At 38.1% G+C, this 27,624-nt stretch overlaps 2 protein-coding genes across 3 annotated transcripts in view; both read left to right on the top strand.

Moving 5' to 3' along the window:
- The window catches only part of LOC139946468 (receptor-type tyrosine-protein phosphatase T-like), a 50,610-nt gene extending 39,700 nt beyond the window's left edge, over positions 1 to 10,910 (top strand). Inside the window, exons 35-41 of the mRNA XM_071944137.1 lie at positions 286 to 385; positions 1,310 to 1,386; positions 3,236 to 3,370; positions 4,493 to 4,621; positions 5,330 to 5,481; positions 6,705 to 6,840; positions 7,333 to 10,910. Coding sequence (XP_071800238.1) covers positions 286 to 385; positions 1,310 to 1,386; positions 3,236 to 3,370; positions 4,493 to 4,621; positions 5,330 to 5,481; positions 6,705 to 6,840; positions 7,333 to 7,419 — 816 coding nt within the window. The 3' untranslated portion in view covers positions 7,420 to 10,910. The remainder of the gene's footprint in view (positions 1 to 285; positions 386 to 1,309; positions 1,387 to 3,235; positions 3,371 to 4,492; positions 4,622 to 5,329; positions 5,482 to 6,704; positions 6,841 to 7,332) is intronic.
- A 1,337-nt stretch (positions 10,911 to 12,247) lies between these two features.
- On the top strand, positions 12,248 to 26,929 carry LOC139946469 (uncharacterized). Of its 2 annotated transcripts, none has more exons than XM_071944139.1 (8): positions 12,248 to 12,367; positions 13,351 to 13,442; positions 14,411 to 14,622; positions 16,838 to 17,032; positions 19,769 to 19,853; positions 20,125 to 20,358; positions 22,369 to 22,662; positions 24,673 to 26,929. In XM_071944139.1, the coding sequence occupies exons 2-8, from the start codon at positions 13,436 to 13,438 to the stop codon at positions 25,386 to 25,388; spliced, it is 1,743 nt and encodes a 580-aa protein (XP_071800240.1). In that variant the 5' UTR covers positions 12,248 to 12,367; positions 13,351 to 13,435; the 3' UTR covers positions 25,389 to 26,929. The 2 variants fall into 2 exon arrangements, with proteins under 2 accessions (XP_071800240.1, XP_071800239.1); XM_071944138.1 differs by having other exon boundaries at positions 22,363 to 22,662; positions 24,673 to 26,928.
- The last annotated feature ends 695 nt before the right edge of the window (positions 26,930 to 27,624 follow it).

A 27,624-nucleotide genomic window follows, 5' to 3' on the forward strand; every position in this document is an offset into this window, starting at 1 on the left:
TTGGCTGCTCATTTGCCAAAACCGACCAAGAAAACCTATATTATTGTTACAAATATTATTTTGAAAACTTGTTTAATAAAGCTGTCTCTGAAAATATTGTTAAAAACAGACCTTGAGAAAGTTGTGTGCTGAAAATTCGCCCAAACCCAACTCCTCCGGAAAGCTACCCGAGAATGTATCCTGCTCATTTGCCAAAACCGACCAAGAAAACCTATATTATTGTTTCGAATATTATTTTGAAAACTTGTTTAATAAAGCTGTCTCTGAAAATATTGTTTAAAACAGACCTTGAGAAAGTTGTGTGCTGAAAGTTCGCCCAAACCCAACTCCTCCGGAAAGCTACCCGAGAATGTATCCAAAAATCGGTTCCCGGAATTCATACCAAGTGAGTAAACAATCTTGTTACCACGGTAACATTCATAATTGTTAGTAGTCTATGAAAAGCTAGAGTGAGTAAAAAAGCTTGTAGTATGAACAGAAACCAAACCATAAAGGTTTTGTTTAAATTTAAAGATAACAAAAATCAATCCCGAAAAAAGGCCACCACTCTTGTTCAATGTGATGCGATCATGGGTTGTTTGTCGAACCTGGTCATTTTAAAAACATTATTATGAAAGGAGCGTATTTATGCTTTAATGCTGTTAAACCCCATGTTACATGTATATCAATTTTGGTTTAAAAGTTATGAAGTAGAAACTGCAGATAAAGAGGTTTAAAAGTGAGCTGTTTATTGAGCTTACATCAACAAACTCTCTTTCAAAAAGCTGTTGATATAAAGTGTTTTGTCTAGTTTATCCATAATGGTATATCCGACAAACAACTTATTTGGCTTGATTTTATCACATTAAAGTTATTCATTTTTGATGAAAAAACTATAAATAAAGGCAGTGGACACTATTTGTAATAACTCAAAATAATTATAAGAATACAACCTTACTTGGTAACAAGTTGTGGAGAGCTGTTGATAGTATAAAGCATCGTGAGACACAGCTTTCTCTGAAGTAGCGTAGTTTTCAAAAAAGAAGTAATCATGAATTTGATTTTGAGACCTCAGAATTAGATTTTGAGAACTCTAAAAGTCGAGCATCTGTAAGCACACAACTTAATATGACAGGGTATTTTTTCTTTCATTATTATCTCGCAACTTGGACGACCAATCGCATCCAAATGTTCACAGGTTAAGACTGATGTCTGACAATTACCGATAGTGTCCAGGGTCTTTAAAGAAATGTGTTGACGCAATTATGGAATGCGCTTTTATCAATTATTGCTCAATTATGATGTTAATGTTTATGTTGATTTATTATAGCTAATCGAAGCAGACCATATCTGACGACGCTTACCAGTGAAGAGGATACCAACTATATCAATGGGACATATCTACCGGTTGGTAACTCTTTTTTCAAAAATATTTCTTTTTACTAAAACAACCCCCCCCCCCCAAAAAAAAAAAAAAAAAAAAAAAAAAAAACATACAGTATGATATGTCTTTTTAGGTTTTCGCCAACTGAAGCCCCACTAATCTTTCAAAAGGAATGGTCTGAGATATATTTAATAATATTTTACATTGTATTGCTAATTTAAAAATAATTAAAATTAATAATTAAAAGAAAGCTCTAATAATTTCTTGGCCAAATTATCAATAAAGACACAATAGAAGTGAGCTGTGAAAGTCACAGCTGAATACAGTGTCTACTTGCAAGGTGATAGTTGTGTACGGACACCCAAGATATTTGAGTTTTCAGTCAACCCTCGTAAAATCTGAGAAGAGTTATCAAAACCATGTTGCTGCTTCCAATGGAATCCTTTCTCAAAATAGTTAACTCTATCAACAGCTGCAGTGTTACTCACCAAGTTTTTATGTATCCGGAATCCAAGGCATTTCATGGTAAGGTATCGGTATACATTTGGTTTGCGATAACACCATTTGTGTATCTACTTGCAGGGTAGATTTGTATGTAAGGTACCCCATATGGATTCCTTTGGGGATCTAAAGCCACTGGACAGTTTTCACGTGACATCTCTATGAGAACGTGTATCTAAAAACGTTGAAAAACGGGTCCTTTTTCGCATCTATCGCCACCACAACATTATTTAACAAGGTATACCTTAGTTCTTGCAGCATTATAACCCTAACATGGCATTCTTTTTAGAAAATGCAAAAAAACACTGAACAAAAAATTGTTTTTCACTCGCGTAAATCATGCTAAAACTTGCCTTTTTTGTCAAAAATCGACCCGTTTCCTGTGTAAAACTCGCGTGTAGCCAAAAACTGCTGTACTAAAATAATCATAACATTAAATAACGCCCTCTGTGAGCTTAGATCTCTCGAGTCATTTCTCTCTGGCTTGTCAGCTTTCTAAAAATGTAAACCTTTTTGTGATTGGTTGAGGTTTAGGCTCGCGTGTATTCACTTAAAAAGAAATTGTGGATCTGAAAGCCAATGAAATTGATCGTAATGCATGGCTCAGCGAGCTGCACACAATACACACGCATCCTGTTTGTGTATCCTTTATGCAGCGTGGGTTTCGTCTCTTATCTTTTTAATCCAAGGTCACTGGACTGTGCGTCTTTGGCTGGTTTGCTTGGGGGTCCTTTTGACTAGAAAGGATTTGATATGATTACTCCTGGGTGGAGAGACACGTAATAAACTTATCTTGCCGTATTATATTCTACTGCCTTGGATTGGACGAGTTGGTCTATAAAAACTTTTTGTAACCATTTGTTATTAAATGCATACGGTGGGAAAGATGTTTGAAAAGTAGGATTCAATGATTCAATTCAATTCAATTCAAAAAACTTTAATCATCCTTTGCAGGCAATTACAATAGCAGACCAGCTCCATATAAAAATATTAAGAGAAATATACAATATACAATAATTTAAAAATATAAAGATTACTTGACAAAATGACAAGGCAGATAATGTACAAAATGGTTGAAAACCACAGCAAATATATACAAGTGAAAACCCACACATTGGAGTTGACTTATTATGTACATATGATCCACACAAATTTGCCTTGAAATTGCGTGGTTTCCTTTTATCATTGTATTCTATACTTTTACAATATCTTTCTACTCTTATGCATTTTATAACAAACGGTTAGAGATGCTTTTCAAAGACCAACTTGATTGCCAAGGCAACGTTTTCCTTTAACTAAAATTTCAGTTTTTACAAATATACAGCCCTATTTATGGAGGACTTCATTTTCCTTGTTTTAATTTTCTGATAGGGCTACCGAAAGAGGAACAAGTACATCACTACCCAGATGCCAACACCAAACACCATAGGGGACATCTGGCGTCTGGTGTATGACCACAAATCGACCTGTATTGTCATGCTCAACCAGTTTGATAAAGACGATGAGGTGAGATAGGTTGGGGAAGTAATACTTTTGCTGTGATTTAATTTGATTTTGGATTTGATTTTATTTGATTTGATTTGATTTGATTTTGATTTGATTTGATTTGATTTGATTTGACTTGACTTGACTTGATTTGATTTGATTTGATTTGATTTGATTTGATTTGATTTGATTTGATTTGATTTGATTTGATTTGATTTGATTTGATTTGATTTGATTTGATTTGATTTGATTTGATTTGATTTGATTTGACTTGACTTGATTTCATTCCATTCCATTCCATTTGATTTGATTTGATTTGATTTGATTTGATATTATTTGATATTACATGAATGGATTTAATATGATTTGATTTTTGTTTGATTTGATGTTTGATTTTAGATTTTAATCATTCAATTTCTTCCCTTGAATTTTTTTTTTAAATATCCAGGGTCGGCCGTATAACATTTTTTTGTGGTTTTATGCCTATAAGTGTTTGTGTTTTGCTTTATGTGCACTCCTATAGATAGAACTGTGGCTTTATGTCCCATCCGAAAGACAAACCAGGATTTTGGTACTTTTTGTAACACAAAACACAAGACAAAGCAGGATTTGGGTAGTTTTTGTAACACAAAACACAATGTCCACAGATTGACATTAAACTTACACCATTTGAAGATAATGATAGTATAAAGCTTCCCTGAAAATATTAGTTGCTGAGGTGCTGTAGTTCTTGAGAAATGAGTAAAACAACGCCTTGAAAATTTTCATGACGTTGTTTTACTCATTGCTCAAAAACTGTATCACCTCAGCAAGTAATATTGTCAGGGAAACTTTCTACTATCATTATCTTCAAACTGTGCAAGTTTAATGTAAATCTGTGGATATTGTGTTTTTTGTCCCACAAAAAGTACATAGACCCTTTAATCAATAATACAATCAGTCAACTAGATAGTGTGCATTAAATAAGATTATTACCGTAATGAACAAATCATTCAAATTGTATTAAATTTAATTTTCATTGTTCACATTCAATTGTTGTTTTGTTTTTTTAACAATAAGTGTAAAATAATTGAGTAAAACTTCATCGACAAATGTGAAGCCCATTCATCAATATTGTGTATTGTTTTTTTATTGTTTTATTAGACCATGGTCCAGTACTGGCCAGAGGCAGGCCCACTGGAGTTTGGCCCCCTGGTCGTTGAGCTGCTAGAGACCAATGAATACACCGGAGTCATCGGCCACTCATTCACTCTCAAGAAGAAAAACTCTAAGGTAAAAAAAAAACAAAGTACAACCGGACAGTGTTTCAGTTAATTCCTTTCCTATTTTACAAGCCAATAAGCAATGGCGTAACCACAAGCAGGGGGTGGGAGGTCCCCTTCCCCCTCCCATCCCCTCATCCCCCTCCACCCCCTCCATCCCCCTCCCTACCTTCTATTGGTAGAAAGATGTTGTAAAAGTAGAGTACAATGATCCACACAACCATGCCTCTAAATTGCACAGTTTTCCATTTACTGCGTCGTCTAACACGGTCGGCCATTTATGGTAGTCAAATTTTGACTCTCATGAATGGCCAGTGTTAGTTCACACAGTAAAAGGAAAACCATGCAATTTTGAGGCAAATTTGTGTGGATCATTGTATTCTACTTTTAAAACATTATTCCAACCATATGCATTTTGTTTAAAACAAAACGGTTACAAACGCTTTTTATAGACCAACTCGTCCGATCCAAGGCACTGTGTTCCTTTAAGCAGTGCTATGACAATTTGCCCCTAGTGAAATTGTTTTTGCTAACCTTTGAAATATGCTTACTCTTAGGCAAAGTTTTCTGCTTTAATTTGCACAAAAACTTGCTTACCATTAAGCAGCACTATGAAATTGGCCCCGGCTATGTCGCTGCCATTAAGGGATAAACATTCAGAGTTAATACTTTCAACTCTCTCGAAAATAGTGTAAATATTATTCTAATGTTTTTTCAGCTTGACCCTCCACGGACCATCTGTCAGTTTCAATATCTAGACTGGCCATGTGATCAAGATGTCCCAAGCTCATTGGATGGCTTGCTGACGCTCTTCCAACTCACTGAACAGTGGAACAAGAATGAAGAAGGACCTATCGTCGTCCACTGCATGTAAATATAAATTCGTATAACCATGCCAAATTGATTTTAAATATATAAACCTATATATTTGTTATATTATGTTGCGTTTTTATGTTTGGTTAAAGGGTCTGGGTATTTTTTGTAACACAAAACACAATGTCGAAGATTTACATTAAACTTACACAGTGTGAAGATAATGATAGAAGAAAGCACCCTTAAAACACCACTTGCTGAGGTGCTGTAGTTTTTGAGAAATGAATTAAACAATGTCACAAAAATTATTTTAGTGTAGACCACTGAGCTAGCTAGCTCGATGTAATTGGGTAAAAACTCAATCATAATGGTACCCTCTGGTAAGGATTCCAACTGCCCCTAGCCTTCGGGCGATGCCGGTGGAAATCTGCTCTAGCAATGCGAAGTTCTGGGGTTCGAATCCCACCCGAATGATTTGCCTGTGAATTGTTTTCACAGAACAGAAGGTACTGAGTATACAGTGCTTAAAGGCAGTGGACACTATTGGTAATTACTCAAAATAATTATAAGCATAAAACCTTACCTGGTAACGAGTAATGGGGAGAGGTTGATAGTATAAAACACTGTGATAAAACACTGTGAGAAACGGCTCTTTCTGAAGTGACATAGTTTTTGAGAAAGAAGCAATTTTCCACAAATTTGATTTCGAGACCTCAGATTTAAGATATGAGGTCAAGCATCTGAAAGCACACAACTTAATGTGACAAGGGTGTTTTTTCTTTCATTATTATCTCGCAACTTCGATGACCAATTGAGCTCAAACATTCACAGGTTTGTTATTTTATGCATACCTTGAGATACGCCAAGTGAGAAGACTGGTCTTTGACAAATACCGATAGTGTCCAGTGTTTTTAATACACATCGGTGTAAGGGTAAAAGCACAATCTCCTGAAACATCAAGTCTAAAAACTCACTCCGTGGTAGTGAAGTTAATAACAATCCACTCAAACGCTAAAGCAGTAGTTCCAGTCGAGTTGTACCTTCCGCCCAGATAGTAGTTAAAAAGAAGGACAGTTATTTTCCGACCTGAGAGGTCTCCCGAATTCCGAAAGTCTACTCCGCATTAGTAGAATAACAAGGACAGTTCTCTAAAAAACAAACTCTACCTGGCAAGTAGATACATACATGGTGTTACCGCAAACCAAATATACATTGATACCTCACCTAGCAAAGGCCTCCGACCAAACCCATATCTCGATACTTATTTTCTTGTTTCCAAGTGACGGCCTTGGACGTTCTGCTGCCTTCTGTGCTTTGATAACTCTCATGGATAAGTTCAACGAAGAGAAGGTCGTCAATGTTTTCCAAGAGGCTCTCCGGTTCCGTATGGTCAACAACAACATGTTATACTCTGTGGTGAGATGAAATAAGACTAGTTAGGCCCTTTTCACATGACAAATGTAAACTAGGGTCCTTGGTCTCGGGTGCTAGTTGTATTGACCAAGGACGTTGATCAAACTAGAACAGGACCTTTCACACGGTGCAGAAACCAATGTCCTGTGTCACAGAACCTTTGTCTTTTAGGGTGTCAAAGGTCAACATTGTTTACCCTCCGTTTCACTGATATCCGCACAGCTAGCATAAAATTGCAAATGTATGTGTTGGTTACCAGTCATTTTCCCACGCTGTTGTGAATCGACCCCTAAAACAAAAATGGTGTTTGGTCGTAACTATTACGACAAAATAAACGTGTAGTTGTGTTGTGATCTATGCTCAAATATTCGTTCCGACTAACAAGCGATAATAAACATCTGGCCAAATGCTTGTCTCCAGCCAAATAATATTTTCCATATAAAACCAATTACCGAAATAAATAACCAACAAGAATATTTCTTCTTTATTTGCTAGGAGCATTATGCGATGTGCTACAATGTGATCCAAGCCTACATGAACAGCTCAGCAGAAAACGCGATCTATGAGAACCTAAATGGTTAAGATTGTATAATCATGGTAGCGACTGGCTTTCTTTGGCTAGGCCGGGGCCGGTACTTAGGACTATGCCTGGAAGCCTGTATGTAAGGGGCATTTTGCTACGACAGGGTCTGTTGCCCCTTTCCGTCCCAGCCCTCTCCTTCTTTTCTTCCTTATCATTTGTCCCTTCTTTAAAGACACTGGACACTATTGGTAATGACTCAAAATAATATTAGCATAAAACCTTACTTGGTAACGAGTGATGGGGAGAGGTTGGTAGTGTAAAACATTGTGAGAAACAGCTCCCTCTGAAGTGACATAGTTTTCGAGAAAGAAGTAATTTTCCAGGAATTTGATTTCGAGACCTCAGATTTAGAATTTGACATGTGACCATGGTGCGACAAGGTTGTTTTTTCTTTCATTATTATCTCGCAACTTCGACAACCGATTGAGCTCAAGTTTTCACAGGTATGTTATTTTATGCATATATTGAGATACACCAACTGTGAAGACTAGTCTTTGACAATTACCAATATTGTCCAGTGTTTTGAAGGTAGGGTCATAAACTAGTAAGTTATCTCGAAATTAATGACTATAAAAACGCTACATGGTCGGATTGGTTTTTCAGTCCTGACTTTGTTAGTTTGTCCCTGAAACAAATCTCTGGGTGTTTTTTCTCCCACATCTAAAACTGAAACTTCCTTCTCTCCTTTGGGTTCTTGGCTCGTACGGTGATTAAGTTCACTTTTCTGAGGGCCATTGGCTTCACAACCAGAGTCAATGAAAAGAGATAAACTGAAAAGTTGTTGATAGTGTAATTAAGAGAGTATAAACTATTTTGAGAAAAGATTCCCTTCTAAGTAATTTGGTTTGAGGTCTTGAATTCAAGCATCTGACTGAAAGCACACAACTTGTGCGACAAGGGTGTTTTTTCTTTTTATTATTCTCTCGCAACTTCAACAACCATTTTAGTTCACATTTCTCAGGTTTGTTATTTCATGCATATGTTGAGATACACTAAAGTGAGAACACTTGTCTTTGACTATTACCAAACGTGTCTAGTGTCTTTAAGTAAACATAAAGTGGGGGAGGGGGATGCTGAATGCACCACCTCAACCCATAAACATAATTAAGAAACACAACCTCAAATGTTTAAATTTATATATTTTTATAGAGTTATATAACGAGTAGGGTAGATGGCCTTAGCTTTCGATCTAAACCAGACCCTCTTCATCAGAGCTACATTAAACAAGTACAAACAAATACATATCCATTGATTTATTTTTATAGAGTTATATTATATATATATATATATATATATATATATTCAGATTTATTTTACAGTTTAAGTTTGTTAAAGAATTTCCAAGTTGGGCCATACCAACTTGGAAAAAACATTTAACACATTTTCACTGAATTCTTTAAACTTAATTGCTTGGGTCATTAAACTGAATAGATTAGCAGTTAATTTGCCTGGGGCATTCAGCAGTCATACTGGTATGTGCATTATCTAATTAAGTCCACTGTTTAGGAAAGAAATTACATGTAGATAACAGGTGTAAATTGCCAGACGAAAAGGATGTGCTTTTTTAGCCTCTTTATTGGAACTTTCCCGTAATGACACAGATTTTACAGAAACATAAACCATGGGAAGATGTATGCAGTTGGGAGTCACATAATTTTCTACCTTATTTGTTATAACAAAAATTACTAATGGAACTCATTATTAATTTTTTTTTTTTTTTACTAATAAGTTGGATATTAAAACTTGCTACTTTCAATTATGTAAAGCATTTAAAAAGCCAAGATTTACATAGCAATTTGACGCTTTTAAGGGGATGAAAATGTATCAGAAACCAAAATATGAAGCTTTCTTCGAGTCTTTCAAAGTTTTTTTTTATCAAATCATTACAGTAGAGCAAGCTAGTCGAAACATTGAGACCAATACAGAACTGACTCCGCGGCAGTACAGTTAATTACGATCCTATAAGCTAAAGTAGTAGTCCAGTCTATTTTCTATACCATCCGCCCTGGTAATAGTTAAAAAGCAGGACAGTTCTTTTCAGAACTGAGAAGTCTCCTGAACCTCCGATTATCTACTCCGCGGTAGTAAAGAATAAAGCAAGACAGACTAGTTCTCTAAGAACAAACTCTACCTGGCAAGTAGATACACACATGGTGTTACTGCAAATCAAATATACATTGATACCTCACCATGCAATGCCTCAAATCCTATAATCACCACAATAGCTTGTATATATATAGTTTTTTTTTTACACCTGTTGTGTATGCAATATAAAGTCACATATAAAAGACAAATTTACTAGAACAACTGGACTTGAGCCTTTAACCTCAGAATTAGGATGTTAGCACATTAATAATAATAATAATAATTATAACAAAGTCTTATATAGCGCACATATCTACCAAACAAGGTACTCAAGGCGCTGAGTATATATACAAACTTTCAGAAAGATAGTTATTGCAGTGATGAATTTTGAGACCTAATTAGTTACCACCTTATAATGGTTTACAAGGTGCTACGGCGCATACAGCAGCCACAGCCAGGAACACCGGGGCGAACCCCTTCTCTTTTCGATAAAGTGCACTGGGTTCTTTTACATGCGTTACACAACACATGGGACCAACGCCGAAGGACGTTATATTCCAAGGGTCGCATGTTCAAGTCCCACTTGAGTGCACTCATGTAAATTTGCCTTTGTTCCACCCCAAATTGTTTAAAAAGTTAGGTTACAATGAAGATTTTCTCAGGATACAATAATGAGCTTGTGGGAAAAAAAACTTAACTTGTTTCAACTTTGTGACAGAACTGTCTTTGTTTAAGGTTTGTTTCAATACATCAACATATCATTAAGATTGAGATGTTCATCAATTTATGAATAAGAAAAAGATGAAAGTCAAGCTTTGTGTATGTCACCATGGAAAGAAATTATTTAGTAAAACTGTGGGTATAAAATATGTTTTGAGTGTCTCCAGGAACAGATTTTATTCTTTTTGCGTCGACAAAACCCTTTATCTTTCTACTGTATAGACCTGTAGAAAAATAATGTGCGTTGATGTCATCTAAGTGCCATCTTACAGGTAAACTGGTGAGGAAACAATGAAAACATGCAGGGCCCAATTTAAGCATAAAATGTCTGCAAGTAGAAATGAGCAGGATACCAGTCATAAGTTGAACATGTGTCATGGAAGTTTGGCCGGTACCCTAATTCTGGTAAGCATTATTTTGTTGTGCTTATAGCCCCTTGTTTTGCCTAAGCAGCTCTTTGAACGGGCCCAGGTTTGTACACTTGGCGCACAAGATTGGCCAATGAACAACCTACTTTCTACCTTAAGGCGAGGTTGCCCTACTCCAATGATGTCCTATGCTTTATGTAACACCTAAAAATGTATATTTTATGCCTACTCTTGTATTGCATCTTTTAAACAAAAATAAAAATAAAATTGTGTGTGTTATGTGTTTTTATGTAAAATATTAAAAAAAAGGCCAAAGAAGTTTCCCATCCAGGGACAATAAAGTTTTTTTTTTTATTTAATTAACTCTAGTTCTTATGGATTTATTTGTGACTTCTTTTACCATGAACATCTCTGAGCTGAGGAAGGTATGAAACATGTTCTGGTTACTGTTTTACAAAGCGAATTATACAATAGAGGTGACAAGGTCTTTACTTGCAATAACCCTGGAAGATCTGTAAAAATTAAAAAATATACTAAACCTTATTTCATCAGCAGTATTTAGCCCCCCCCCCCCTCCCCGCCCCCTACCATCTTACCACCTCCACCCCAACAACCTCACAAATAAACCCACTTTGTTCGTATTTATTGTCTCCTGACGATGACTATAGCAAGCAAGTAGAAACGTTGAGATTAATCCGAGAACTGACTCCATGATAGTGTGTACAGTTAATTACGATTATGATAAAAAGCTAAAGTTGTAGTCCCAGCTAGTTGTCTATCCACCTTCCACTCGGGTATTAGTTAAAAAGCAGGAGAGTTATTTCAGAACTGATAAGTCTACATCCGATAAATCAGTTCTTTTAAGGCAGTTCTTTTAAGAACAAAATAATTCTCTGGCACTATAGTCACAAACACGGTGTTAGGACTACCGAAAACCAACTTGGGCCCTACATACCTATAGGCCTTTTGATAACTCGCAATGCCTCAAATCCCATAAAAAATATGCTTAACTTTGTCAATTCCTGATGAAAAGGGTTAGTTTTCTAAAGGCAACATTAATATAGATGTTAGTCACGACTACGAACCTCTTATTATCAAAAAATAATCACCAGACAAAACTTATTTTAATGATTTTGTCAACTCCTGTCCCGTGTCGCTTTTAGCTCGGGTCCTTTGTTAAAAACGCACCTATCTACAGAGGTAGTCATGAATATGATCAAGATCACTGAACTTTTATAAACTTGAAGCTGTTGACGTTTTCTTTAAAAACGGTGCAACCAAAAAAGAAATGTGGTGTCACTCTTTCAGTCCTTCCCTAAAACAAGTTGACATACAATGGACTATAAAATAAATCCACTCCAACTACTGTGTTAGGCGATACAACATGCATAACATTAAAAACACATTATATATATTTATATATATATATATTGTTTTTTCCCCCGACAAAACGATATCAGCTGCTTTCTTTCGGCCACGTTTATTTAAAAAAATGTACGACCCGCATTTTTATAACAACCGCGAACCTGGCAAACTGCGAACTTTGAAAGTGCGCCCTCTTTTGGTCTTTGCTTGACAAAAGTCTGGTATCGTACTCGTTATGGTTATACTTTTGTGTAATGGATTAGTAGGTACCAGACGCAATAAGTATACAACAAAACTTGTGCTCACGCACACACATGCACTAATCAACAAGATCGACCGTCATTGAAGTCCAGATCATCATGATATTGCTGCAGTGGGCCTGCCCAGCACCTCAAAACTTAGCAAAAAGGTACCTTATTAGTGCGTTTTATATACCTTGATAATGATTGCAATTCGACTCTGTAGGTGTCCGAATTGATTCATCCTCAAGAGTGTCATCAAGAGTGGCATTGCTGTTGCACTGCCAGACTGCCAATGACAGTGGCATTGGCATTGCACTGCCAGTGACAGTGGCATTGGCATTGCACTGCCAGTGACAGCGGCATTGCACTGCCAATGACAGTGGTATTGTACTGCCAGTGACAGTGGCATTGTACTGCCAATGACAGTGGCATTGTTGTGGCATTGCAGTGCCATCGAGAGTGGCATTGCACTGCCAGTGACAGTAGCATTGCACTGCCAGTGACAGTGGCATTGCACTGCCATTGACACTGACAGTGGCATTGCACTGCCAGTGACAGTGGCATTGCACTCACTGCCAATGACAGCGGCATTGCACTGCCAATGACAGCGGCATTGCACTGCCAATGACACTGAAAGTGGCACTGCCAGTGACAGCGGCATTGAGCTGAATTATCCAGTGAAAGCTTGAATGATTTTTTTATACAATAAATCAAATGGATATTGGGTGTACTACGCTTAAAGACAGTGTACACTATTAGTAATTGTCAAAAATCAGTCTTCTCACTTGGTGTATCTCAACATATGCATAAAATAACAAACCTGTGAAAATTTGAGCTTGGTCGGTCGTCAGAGTTGCAAGATAACTATGAAAGAAAAAAACACCCTTGTCACACGAAGTTGCATGCTTTTAGATGGTTAATTTCGAGACCTCAAGTTCTAAACTTGAGGTCTCAAAATCAAATTCATGGAAAATTACTCCCTCTCCAAAACTAGGTCACTTCAGAGGGAGCTGTTTCTCACAATGTTTTATACCATCAACCTCTCCCCATTACTCGTTACAAAGTAAGGTTTTATGCCAATAATTATTTTGAGTAATTACCAATAGTGTCCACTGCCTTTAACCATAGATATTTTGAAATTTACTTGCAGTGAATCTAAAGGTCTCTTGATGATGGCTATGCCTGGTGTTCTCATACATTGACGAGGTTCTGAAGTTGTGAGCCAACTGAGGACAATGGAATGTAGGTGCATCAATGAGTACTTCTAGAACTATAAAGCCCGTTTCATACTTCCTGCGAATGCCAATGTGAAGTGAATTTTGACGTCATAGGGCTGTTTTCTCACCAAATGTTTCTCAGGAGTTGAGCACATGTTAACTAATTGCTAACTGTTGCACCGATAGTTAAATTGTTTCAATAACAGCTTTTTTTTTCTTATTTAATAATTTTAACAATAGTAGTGGCTTCTTATTTAAAGCGTGCATATTCGTCACTCATTGACGCTCAAGGCACTTTAACATACAGTATTTTCCTGCAAGGTATGTGGGACTATGTTTGAACTAGGAGACCTACTCCTTTACCATGCAATGGTTTTAACAATATTGACAAAATTGTGTAAAGACGTCTTGAGACCTACTCCATTTACATAGCACCGAGTAATCGGTCCACAAGGTGCTCTGGCGCAATATGCTGCCAATCATATTTTTTGTTTTCGCTTGCTTACTTTTTTGCTGGTTTACTCCTTTATTCATCCTCTTGTACTTGCCCATTTTGGGTCAGATAAGTAATATTAATAACTAAGCTTGGGCGATATCACGATATTATCGAATATCGCGATATTAATTTGGACACGATTTCGATATCGGATGGATTTGGTTTTAATCGAAATATCGATATATCGCGATATATCGCGATAATCGCGATATATCTATTAAATATTGCGATGTATTTGCTAGCGGAGACATCTTGCACCCCATAGGTTTGGAGTAAAACCAGAAGAATAGGTCATTAGAACACCTCTCTTATGCTAGGACTGTCTCTTCTACAACTTTCACTTGGAGTTTTAAGACTGATGATGTCAAATTTCATTAATCGCGATTATATCGAATATCGCGATATATTGTCGGCGATATATCGTGAATAAAATAAATCGATATCGCCCAAGCTTATTAATAACAATCACAGTTGTTTTGTAAAATATCATAATCCAGGTAAAGCAATGCTACCAGACTCCACGCAATCAGAGACTGTACCTGAAGCAGCCAACCCACCTCCAACCTCCCACGGAGCATCCTCGGGGAGCTCTACCAAAAAGAAAATGAATGAAACCAGCAAGAAAAAGAAGAAACGCAAATCGGAGGACAAGACTTCACAGAGCTCCAAAAAGAAGAAGTTGAGTAAAGAGAAGTCGCACAAAGATAAGGTGGGAATTTTTTTCTCCTTTGAATATCTTCTAGTGTAAAAGCCTTGAACCTCGCTCTTGAAGGGGCACAGCAGTTTTCCCCTGATAAACGGCACTTCTAAAATGTAATTTTAAAATGTTAATAGTTGAATTGTAATTTTGCAAAGGGACAACCTGAAGCTTACCCGCGCTATTCAAAGGCGAATGAATAGATTGTGTGCTCGTGACATACCAAGTAACACAAACAGTGCAGGACTGTCTCAACTCACATTGGCTGTTTACTCTGTATGTCACGAGCTCACAGTCTATCCATTCGCCTTTGAATAGCGCGATTAGCTTACCGGGGGTTTGGTCATCGCAGAGGCCGATACATGAAAATTCACCCTGCTGTAATGAATCAGAATAAAGGAAAAGCAACGTTCGACATTGGGTGTAGCTACCCAGGGAGAGCTGTTCATTGGCTCTGACTTGGTCGACCGGCCGACGTACCTCCAAAACCTTTGAACACTAATGAAACTTTCAGGTATGAAAGGTATTGATGTAATGGTCTGCATATAGTATGATGTCATGATGACGTCATCACTGGTCACGTGACGTCATCTTAAAGGTGTTTTAAGTGTTTGAAAATCTATATCAAATCAGCCACAAGACACCGTAGGTTTTTGTTTGACTGGGTAGAGATAAATTAGGTCTTCATTTTATTTTGTGTGCATGACCTCACATGACCTCTACTTCCGGTCGAAACCGGAAATGCCCTCTATTTCAAAAGTGGCAAAAGTTATGAAGTTGGTTTCAACGATGATAGTGTCTAGCAAGGGTGGGCAGTTAAAAAAAAATATTGATGACGTCACTAAACGCAACAGCGCCCTCTAGCGGCAGGTTGAAAACTCTTTAAAGTGGACTTTTTGAAGATATGTGTGGTGAAGTTTTGTTTAATCACTTCAAATTTTACACACACGTTTACTGCCAGGCAGGCATCATATGTGTGAAGTTTCAGATCAATGACGTCATCAGAGGTCACGTGATGCGGCCTTAAAGGTGCACTTTTTGAAGTCGTATGACTCCCATAATAATGTAAACTTAATAAACTTAAAGTAATAATGCGACTTTGTTGAAACTTGGTAGGTTGTTAGATATTGGCAAGTTCTTGTGGATTATAAAATGGCGTCATAATGACGTCATCACATGATTTCTTATGATTTTTTTTCATTTTTTGCACCTCATTAATTGCTAACTGTACATGGTATAATCTAAATTATTTTTTTAAATAGCCAGGATTGGTCATAAATAACCAGGATTGGTCATAAATTAAAATGTCAATTTCAGTTGAGAAATTTGAAAATGTTATTAACGAAACAGCTCTGCATTTGCAATCATGTCTAGTTTTATTTTAATCTTTAGATGTGTGCACAAGGATTACAAGTTGGACAGGGGCTGTCAAGTAGTGCTGGGCGAATAGTGAAATTTTGTTATTCGGATACCGCTGGCCAACTATCCGAAATTAACCGGATATTCGAATAGTTTTTTTCGCCGCTAGAGGGCGCTATAAAAAAAAAAAAAAAAAAAAAAATATTTAAAAATATTTTTTTTTGTCGCTAGAGGGCGCTGTTCGTTTGTGAATGAGATCTTCTGGGCGGATTGATATTAGTTTTAGACAGTGTCACTCGATTCATTCATAAAAATGACCGGATCTAATTTAAAGATGGCGATTTGCTTTTTCTTTTGATCGTGGATGACTCTACGTGAAGGAAAACTTTTGTAATCTTTGAACAAATTACGTCAGAATTGTCATTGTTTTGACTCTTCACGGAGGTGAGCATAGTTAAATACTTAATTTATGCTGTTTTATGCTGTCTTAATAGAAGTTTCATTAGGATTCAGACAAAACATTCATGTCAGTTGTCGCCCGATGTCCGCGGATATTCGGATATTAAAGAATATCCGGTTACTTGGTTGTAATTACAGAACTATCCGGTTTATAAATAGCTATTCGCGCCCTATGCGGATATCCGGTTAAGAAAAAAAAGGCATTCGCGGTTATGGATAGGAAAACCTATTCGCCATTAACCGGATATTCGAATAATTCGCCCAGGCCTACTGTCAAGGTTATACAACCAGACCTCTGCCAATGATAAAAATATAACTATATAATTATGAAAAGGAGTTTGTTCTCGAATACTTCTAAAATCACACAACAGAATGAAACGGTATTTATTATCAACGAATTCTTTTTCAGAACAAAAAGTCTAAGAAGGAGTCATTGAGTGTGAAGAAATCCGACCCAGTTGAGCCAGACTCTGATGTTGACCTCGAGAATGACGTCAAACCTATACGTGACTACATCAAAAACAGGGAGCTTATGCTGCAGCACATGTTTAAGAGCGTCATTAAAGCTAATAAGTTACAAGCCATGCTGCCTGAGATACTCAAGGTAGGGTTGGATTTTAGTGTTGCTATGTAATGCTACCGACAATGTGTTGTGTTTTAAAGCCATTATACACTTTCGGTAAACAGTATTGTCCAAGTCCCACACTTCGTGTATCACAACTTATATATATAATAACAATCCTGTGGAAATTTAGGCTCAATCGGACATCGGAGTTGGGAGAAAATAACGGGAAAACCCGCTCCTGTTTTCGTGCGTTTCGCCGTGTCATGTTTATAACAAATCCGTAATTCTCGTTAACGAGAATTTATATTGTTTTACCACTTTTCTCAAAAAGTAAAGCATTTCATGGACTAATATTTCAATAGCCTTGCTCAAGGCAGTCGCATTATTCGCTCCGAAAAGACGCAGCTGTAAACCCACCCGCCGTATACCCTGTGCATGGTGTGTGCGATCACACCGAATGACCCACCCGTATACACACTGTCACATTGCACGAATACTGTTCACACAAGTCATCGCACTCGTACACCACTAACCGCATACGGAGGCCGTCAGGCCGACAGCCTTGTCGGATCTGTATCTTCCCGTTTTAATGTGTTGTATTGAAAAAATTCCAATAGTGGACGAAATTGGGGGGGCTCTAGGATATGCTAGTATGCAGCTCATGAATATGTATATCGTTCGTCAGACCTATCAGACAACACAGGATGTGAGGCAAATGAATTATTCATTTTGACGTCCAATCACGCACTTCCCTTATCACGACCTTTGGACCCTATCATGTGTCTGTGGTGGTGGTGTGTGAGGTAAACATGTCTCGTCTTTCGCGGGCATTATGGTAATGAGCTGACCGTGGGAACTCTTCGCTTATTATAGTAATGAGGTCAGTGGCTTCAACACAGATCCTACAAGGCTGTCGGCCTAACGGCCTCCGCATGCGGATAGTGTACGGGGGCATCGTGTCGTGCGATGTTACGCACAGTGAATACGGGTGGGTTTTACGCACAGTGAATACGGGTGGGTTTTTATACAGCGGCGGTCTTTTTTCGGAGTGAATAATTCGACTGCCTTGAGCAAGGCTAATATTTCAAGAGAAGTCTTTCACCATTACCTTCTGTAAACCCTTTAAATTATTTGTAAATCTGTGAACTTTTTTTCCTTCTTCTGTACCGAAAGGGTCCAATGGCTATAAACCAAAATAAATAAATAACTAAATAAATTATCGACAAGGATCACAGGATGGTCAGTCGACTAGGGAAGTTAACAAATTTTCTGATAAAAAAATTGTGTAGTTTTATTGGTCGAGATCCAATCAGGTGGTATAACACAAAGAAACAAGTTACACGGATCAGGGGTCGGGTAACATGAAAAGTGGTGTTGATCGATTTTCAGCGCTGTGTAAGAAACGTCTGAGGGAACACTAAATAATTTGTTCTTGTATGAACTGTTTGTCTGCCTATAAAACTATGCTTAGTCTGTCGAAATAATTTTGAAGATGACAACAGAACTTTGAGAAGAGGAATAACAATGTTTTATTTGCACACATTTATTTCATTGTTGCCCTACATTTAAACTGACACATTTTACAAAGTTTTATAATTATTATATTCAAATTATGAGTAGTTTTCAGTATTACTTAGTATCTTAGGATATGAAAGTTTACAATGATTTAGATAGTTACATATTAGGAAGCTTTTGAAGTAGGACAACAGTTAGGTTAGGGTGAAGCAGGGGCTTTTGTGCATTAACCTATGGACAGACAAACAACATAAAATACTATACAGAAGAAAGAAAACACAAGACAGGCTAGACAAACAAAATACACGGCAGAGGCTAATATACAAATATTGACTGCTTCGAGTGCTATGGTTAAAACTATGACTCCCGAGGTGATCCCTGTAGCGTTCTCGCCGAGGGAAAATAGAACGCTCCGGGGATCACCGAGGGAGTCAAAGTTTTTAACCATTGCACGAGTAAAAGCAGTCAATATTTGTTTTATAACACCCCAAACATTTCTAAATACTGTACTATTATTATTAAGTTACAGACCTGAATGCTACAATCCACGGACGACGCGAATACAGATTGCAAACACTTTTGCTGAATGTGTTGCATGTCGTGTCGTGCAATCCGAAATGGTTACAGACTATTAATTTATCATCCTCGTACACGCAACGGACGTCTGGGTACTGCACGCCGTGCGCTAGTCTGTCGGACTAGCGCACGGCGGCATGTGCTAGTCTTTGGACTAGCGCATGGCAAACCGACGGCCGTCGTGTAGCAAAACTAAGACATGTCATGTGACGCGCTCTAAACCAATGAGCAGGCAGAATCTTTGCAAGGGGTGTTATAATATATGATGTTACCAAGGTATAACAAAACAATTGTTGCACGCTGTGACTGGGGTCCATGGGTTTTCACACCCTTGGGGGGAAAATGGCACCTGAGGGCTTGCCTTTGGCTAAGGATGCGCGATACGCATAACCCATAGTGCGGAGGTGAACATGAGTTTGTTTACCGGTGTACCTTTCTTTGATCGTTCCCAGCGGATATCAGAGACCATGGTAAAACAAACTAATTGTTGCACACTGTGACGGGATTCATGGGTTTTGTACACCCTCGGGGGGCAAATGGCACCTTCAAGTGTACAGAACACCATGGACCCCAAACAGCATGCAACAATTGTATAACGTATAGACTAGATCCTAGCGGAGAGTACGTGTTACCCCAATTCTTTGATTCAAGTTTAAAATCTTATCAATTTGTTTGTTTTTGTAGGGACTTGCCATTGAGAACTTAAAGAGTTTATGTCTTATCCAACTGGAAGGAATGTCCAAGTCAAGGATCGCATCTATCCTGGCAGGTTGGTCTCTTGCTTTAAATTGTTCTAGAAGGGGCACTTCTTCGAGGAAAAATTTATAAGGGTGCTCTAAACCTGTTAATGTTATTTGTCACACTGAGGGTTGTTTGCCTTTTTATTTGGTTTTAATTTGATTTGGAACTTTGCAACGGGCACCCCAGCGAACAAATTTTTGTCCACTAGCTTTTTCACATGAAATGGGGCTGCTTGTCAATACTGAATAGCCAAAGGTATACATTGCCATAAAGGTTTTTTTTAATTCCGATATTCCTAGGGGAAGAGATGCAGTCCTCTTCAGAAGATGAAGAATCAGACTCGGACATCGAGAAAGTCCTCCGCAGGCGAGATGACAAGAAGGATGTCATCAACAGCGAGGTGATAGACTCCACCTCTGCCCTGCCGCATGCATCGCCGGTTACTGTCGATGTGGAGGAAGAAGCGTCTGTGCATGAAGAAGCGGCTGGAGAGGAGGCTATCCAAGGAGATAGTGAGGATGAGAATGACGCTGGTATGTATTACTAGGTCTGATTTATACAGCCGGCCTGGAATTAAACGGAGACCATCGCCTTCATTGCCCCTGGTCTTAGCCTAATGTGCCTTTCAAAACATTACCATCCATTGACTTTATGATTTTCAAATAGTGCCCTTTGTGAAATCAAAATGGTCTTGCCCTTTGAGAGATGCAATTCCAGGCTTGATTCAGTCAAATGCTTCACATGGTTTGTCATTGCCAAACAGTTAAGAGCTCAGGGGTCGATTTCACAAAGATAGTCCTAGCTTTAATAGGACTAGTTCTAGGAGTTACTAAAGGCTAGTCCTAAGTTATGGTAAGTAACTTGTCCCAACACAAGATAAGACTACAATCCCAGCCAAAATGTTTGGGCCACCCATTCCCAATACGACTATAAACATTCTCCCAACCCCCCCTTCCCCCGCTCAATGTTGATGGTAGCGACGACTGTGCAATTTATGAGAGCCAATATTGAAGGGGGCACAGGGGGCGTGGGCCCAACAAGATATGGCCGGGATTGTAGTCTTAACTCTTTGTGAAAGCCACCACAAGATTCAAAATGTAGTGTTTCTGATCTACCGAGGGTAGGTTCAAGTCCCGGTCTTGGTCCTCGAGCAAACTACTTTAAAAACCTTAGTTGCTTTGTCCCTCGGCTGGGACAAGAAGCCAGATGTTATATTTACTAGAATCATGTTTCAAAATAGCTTTTATTATAACACCCCTTACCAATATTCTGCCTGTTCATTGGTTTAGAGCGCGTCACATGACATGTCTTAGTTTTGCTAGACGACGGCGTGTGATAGTGCATCGGTTTGCCATGCGCTAGTCCGAAGACTATCACACGGCGTGCAGTACCCAGACGTCCGTTGCGTGTACTAGGATGATAAATTAATAGTCTGTAACCGTTTCGGATTGCACGACACTACATGCAGCACAGTAAAAGTTTTTGCAATTTGTATTCGCGTCGTCTGCGGATTGTAGCATTCAGGTCTGTAACTTAATAGTACAGTATTTAGAAATGTTTGGGGTGTTATAAAACAAACATTGACTGCTTTTACTCGTGCTATGGTTAAAACTATGACTCCCTCGGTGATCCCCGTAGCATTCTATTTTCCCTTGGCTTCAGAACAGAACGCTCCGGGGATCACCTTTGGAGTCATAGATTTAACCATAGCACTCGAAGCAGTCAATATTTGTATAATATCAACAGCTGGACAGTGAATCTCACCAAATAAGTTTTTATAGTCATTAATTTTTGTAGAAGGTACCTACAAATTTAAGACCCTACCTTTAAAGCCATTGGACCCTTTCGGTACAGAAAAAAAAAAAAAAAAAATCACAGATTTACAAATAATTTACAGGGTTTACAGAAGGTAATGGTGAAAGACTTCTCTTGAAATATTAGTCCATGACATGCTTTACTTTTTGAGAAAACGGTAAAACAATATAAATTCTCGTTAGCGAGAATGACAGATATTTTTTAAACACATGTCATGACACGGCGAAACGCGCGGAAACAAGAGTGGGTTCCCGTTATTTTCTCCCGACTCCGATGACCGATTGAGCCTTAATTTTCACAGGTTTGTTGTTTTATATATAAGTTGTGATACACAAAGTGTGGGACTTGGACAATACTGTTTACTGAAAGTGTATAATGGCTTTAACCACAACTTTTAGAAAGGTTTTGCGATAGCACCATGTGTAAAATCTCTTTTGAGTAGTGATGGTTCTGAAAAGAATCGGTGTTTGACAACTCCACATTTCGATCAGTATGCTCTAATCGTCTTTCGATCAGTATGCTGTTATCGTCTTTTGTTCATTATGCTCTGATCGCCTTCAGGATGAAGATGATCAGAGCATACTGTTTGAAATTTAAATATTGAGTTGTCAACCACCGGTTCCTGTTTTAAACCAACACTACTCTTTTTTTTTACAAACCTTACCTGATTATGCTCCCACCTTGCAAAGTTTCCGATCCTACTTAACCACAACTTTGTTCAGGTTTAGAATGCGCAGACGAAGAAGGTGCAAGTGTTGATGAAAGTTGGCAAAATGAGACCGCCAGAGCCGATGGTGATGTAGAGGAGAAGATGGAATGTAGGCAAGACGAAGAAGTAGATGAGAATGAGGATGCAGAGCCCAATGAGGAGGAGGAGGAGAAGGAGCTAGGATTTGGAGAAGATAGTCAAGAGGAGGAGCTTGTCGTGGAAGTTAAGAAACCCAAGAAGTTTCGACGCATAAAAATTGTACCAACTGAGGGTGAAGAGTTTGAGGAAGGAGAATTGACGAGCGATGAAGTCGGTAAGAGTCTAGTAATATTTTTATTTTAATACTGCTTTTTTGTTATTGAAGTCTCCAGACACACAAGGCCTGAAGGCCACTTCAAGATGTGGGCTACAATCAACTATTTTTCCAGGAGCCGTTGCCACCTACTCCTGGGACTGAAACACCAGGGTTACCCTATTTACAGTCCATGTGGATGTAGGCTTGGGTATCATCCATTAGAAGCCTGCCTGGTAGAGCAGAAAGCACTTCTTCCCCAACTTTTACGAAGCAACAGTCCACATGGATGTAGGCTTGGGTATCATCCTTCAGAAGCCTGACTTGTAGAGCAGAAAGTATGAGCCCCTCAACTTTAACGAAGCAATCATTATTAAGTGTCTTGCTTTAAGGACACAAGTGTCACGACAAGGATTCAAATCCACACTCTACTGATCAAATACCAGAGCTTGAATCCTGTGCTCTTAAATGCAGTGGACACTATTGGTAATTGTCAAAGACTAGCCTTCAGAGTTGGTGTATCTCAACATATGCATAAACTAACAAACCTGTGAAAATTTAAGCTCAATCGGTCATCAAAGTTGCGAGATAATAATGAAAGAAAAAAACACCCTTGTCACACGAAGTTGTGTGCGTTTAGATGGTTGATTTCGAGACCTCAAATTCTAAATCTGAGGTCTCGAAATCAAATTCGTGATAAATTACTTCTTTCTCGAAAACTATGGCACTTCAGAGGGAGCCGTTTCTCACAATGTTTTTTACCATCAACCTCTCCCCATTACTCGTCACCAAGAAAGGTTTTATGCTGATAACTTTTTTGAGTAATTACCAATAGTGTCCACTGCCTTTCACCGCTAGGCTATGACATGCCATGGCTAATATTGCCAAAGTATAACAACCAGTGTTGTAGCCACGATGGGTGGTAAGGGTTGGCCTGCTCAGAACTATCAAATTTTGCCCAGCACTCTCATCAAAATACACTGTGCTGCCCAGCACAGAATATCGCGATATTAATTTGGACACGATTTCGATATCGGATGGATTTGGTTTTAATCAAAATATCGTTATATCGCGATATAATCGCGATTATTGCGATATATCGATATATCGATTCAATATCGCGATGTATTTGCTAGCTGATACCCCATAGGTTTGGAGTAAAACCAGAAGAATAGGTCATTAGAACACCTCTGTTATACTAGGACTGTCTCTTCTACAACTTTCACTTGGAGTTTTAAGACTGATGATGTCAAATTTCATTAATCGCGATTATATCGAATATCGCGATATATTGTCGGCGATATATCGTGAATAAAATAAATCGATATCGCCCAAGCTTAGTCGAGCTACAACACTGATAACAACATTGTTCAGACATTCGAGAGAGTCTTAAGTTTGTATATCTTTCTCATACATTCCTTATTATTGTCAAGTCCTAAACCACCAGAGTTCATTTTAAGATAATTTGGGTTTGAGCAAAGGAAAAATTGACTGGAGCAGGACTTGAACCATTGACCTACAGATTAACGTACCAACACTCTTCCAAGCGTATCCTTGATTTTTTTGTTTAAAGGGAAGGTACACGTTTGGTAATCGTCAAAGACAAGTCTTCTCACTTGGTGTATCCCAACATAGGCATAAAATAACAAGCCTGTGAAAATTTGAGCTCAATTGGTCACTGAAGTTGCGAGAAAATGATGAGAGAGAAAACACATTTGTTGGACGAATTGGTGTGCTTTCAGATAGGAATAAAAGACTTCTAGCTATAAGTCTTTTATAGTTTTAGTGAGAAATTACCGCTTTCTCAAAATCTATGCTACTTCAGAGGGAGCCGTTTCTCACAATGTTTTATACTATCAACAGCTCTACAGTGTTGTAAGTTAATATTTGTTTTGAGTAATTACCAACCGTGTACCTTCCCTTTAACCAAGCAGAATAATAGATGGCTCTCTAAGTTTGAAGGTATTTTTTGTTTGCTTCTGATTTCCAAGTTTCTAATCAAAAGTTAAAATTGTACAAATTGTTCCATAGAAACTGATGAAGAAAGTGTTGTGTCCACCAAGGAAGAGGTGGAGGAGTTATCGAGACTCGAGGGTGATGAGCAAATGGATGAAGACCAAGAGACAAGCCATGGAGTGGCAGTCTCAGTAGAGGATGAAGTAACCCAGGAAACCGAGGAATCACAGCCCAAGACAATTCCTACGAATGCTGAGGATTCTCTCGCTAACCAAGGTAACCAGGACAATGACAGTGACACTGGTGACAATGACGATGCCATTGATTCTGTTGACATTAAGACAATTATTGAAAAGGATGTCACAACGGATGACACGTTGAATGTCCTTGCCGGGGAGGATAACTTTGACATCGACGCAAAGGAGAGTTGTAAGCTCGTAGAAACTGATGATAGTGTTGATGATTCGGATCGTGATGCTGGTAGCAACGATGCGGAGGATGATGTCAGTGTCAATGATGAGGTTGATATTGACGTCCAAAGTGAAATTGATAATGATATCGATGATGGTTCAAATGCAAACGAAACCAATAAAAACGTTGTCGACATCGCAAACCTTGGGAAGGTTCAGGAACCATCAGAGCGCCCTCAACCACCCCAAGGGGCTTCGCTTGGGGCAACGCCGGCAAAGTCGGGGCGTAAAGTTGCTCAAGAACTGGAAGTGCTTGAATTGGAACTCCGTGCACGGGCGATTCGATCGCTTATGAAACAATACGGAAAAGATGTTGGTTGACTCCTTGTCGGTTTGTATACGAACTTAATGGAAAACTGTTTTAGTCAGTGGCACAAACACTGCTGCAGAAGTTATAAGCCGAATATCGTTTTAGTTTGTAGCTAAAACGCTGCTGCAGAATATTAGGTTAAATCTTGCTGAAGAAACCAAATGAGATCAAGCGTGACATCGGTGTGTAAGCCAAAGTTATCAACTACAGTCGTGTTGGAGACTTCTAAACTTTCTTAAGAATTTCACATAAAATGTTGAGATAAATTGAAGTATGGATAGGTATTAAAGGTACTGTGATACTTTGGTAATGACCTCAAAAAGAAATTGTGATTTCCATCGGAAAGCTTATTTGCTTCAAAGATGTAAAAGTTTGTGGAAAATTTGACAAAACGTATGTGGACAAAACTTGCTTTATGTGGTGTCCGATTGTGAATGCTGTGGCCAGAAATCAATTAGTACCCGTTATCACCTCCCTAAACGAGGATGGGTTCGACAGTCTTTGTAAAAAAAAAAAGGTCCACTTTTGTTGCTGTGTCCTGATTGAGTAGACACTGGGATTTAGCTGAAACTTTCACCGGAGAATTTTATTGTATGTTGATAAGTTTGTCTATAAATCAGCATTATGTTAAAAGGCAGTTGACACTATTGGTCATACTCAAAATAATTGTTAGCATTCAAACTTACTTTAGAACGAGTAATGGGTAGAGGTTGATAGTATAAAACATAGTGAGAAATGGCTCCCTCTGAAGTAACGTAGTTTTCGAGAAAGAAGTAATTTTTTCATGAATTTGATTTTGAGACCTCAGAATTCGATTTTGAGGTCTCGAAATCAAGCATCTGAAAGCACACAACTTTGTGTGACAAGGGTTGTTTTTTCTCCCATTTTTATGTCCCAACTTCGATGACCAATTGAGCTCAAATTTTCACAGGTTTGTTATTTTACGCATATGTTGAGATACACCAAGTGAGAAGACTGGTCTTTGACAATTACATGTACCAATAGTGTCCGGTGTCTTTTACAAAAATGAATACATGACGCAACCTTTTCATATGGAACCTTATTGCAATGTTTTCAGGACTATTTGAACTGCTTTTAGTTGGAGGTATATGAAATGTCAAAATGTGTAGATTATTTCCGGTTTTGTTCTTTCGTTCTTTGATCATCAAAGTTGACTTCTAAAAACGACTTTACATAATTTATCATATTCAAACTGCGATCACTGTTTTTTAACGATTATTTGTCTCATTCAAAGCTCTGGAGTTCCTAAAAATGATTTGGGATGGTCAGATGGTTCTCATGAGAATTAAAAAAAATTGCCTAGTTGAAAGAAAAAAAAACCTGAGTTGAAGAGTTTACCATAAATGTGTCATAGCGCCCTCTGTTGTTCAGTTCTTGTCAGTGTTCTTTATGCTTCTGTTCTAGAAGATGGCGTACTGTGTTGCTATGTAATGTTAATGGAAGATGTTTATAACATGATTTCTGTATCACAAATAGCATTTGAAAACACCCAAATCTGTCTTTCCAAAAAAAAATTGTTTGTTACTTTCTTTAGAAAAATCTTGTCAAAAATCTTTGGCAAGTTAATTCTCAAGTGATATTATAAAAAGTTTAAAATACACAACACAAACCATCATGTAGGGTTTACTTGCTTGAAGATTAATGTTGTCTACAGCTGTGATATGGCTCGGTCAAGTGTTTAAGTGTTTCTGATCAGCAGACGGTGGGTTTGAATTCAAGTTTTTGCACCTGTGTCCTTAAATGTAAGGTACAGTTGTGTGTTTTGGTATGCATGTACATGTAATATAAACCCAGTTACACATATCACTTAAAGAAGGGGTTTGCCCCGGTGTTTCTGGCAATGGCTTCTGAACGCGCCACAGTACCTTGTAAACCTTTATTAGGTGTTAAAAAAATTCAAAAACCCGCTCTGTTTGTCCAAGCGTCTTGAGTGTCTTCTCGGTAGATTCACTTAATAAGACTTTATACATAATTGTAATGTTGTGCTCAAGACATGTGCCATTGCACAATATCTTACTTCTGTGGGAAAAAAGCTCCATAATTGATTATTTTGGGTGCGAAAAGTTAACTGAATTTTCCCCACAATGTAACATGGAGGCTGATATGAGGAATTCTTAGATATATGAGGAATAATATTTTTAGCATTTCAGTGAAAAAAATTGTTATCTTACCTTCAATGTTTTTACAAAAACTTTCATCTTCCAATGTGCGTATATATCAGACATG

The sequence above is a fragment of the Asterias amurensis genome, chromosome 13, assembly GCF_032118995.1.
Source record: "Asterias amurensis chromosome 13, ASM3211899v1".
NCBI lineage: Eukaryota > Metazoa > Echinodermata > Asteroidea > Forcipulatida > Asteriidae > Asterias > Asterias amurensis.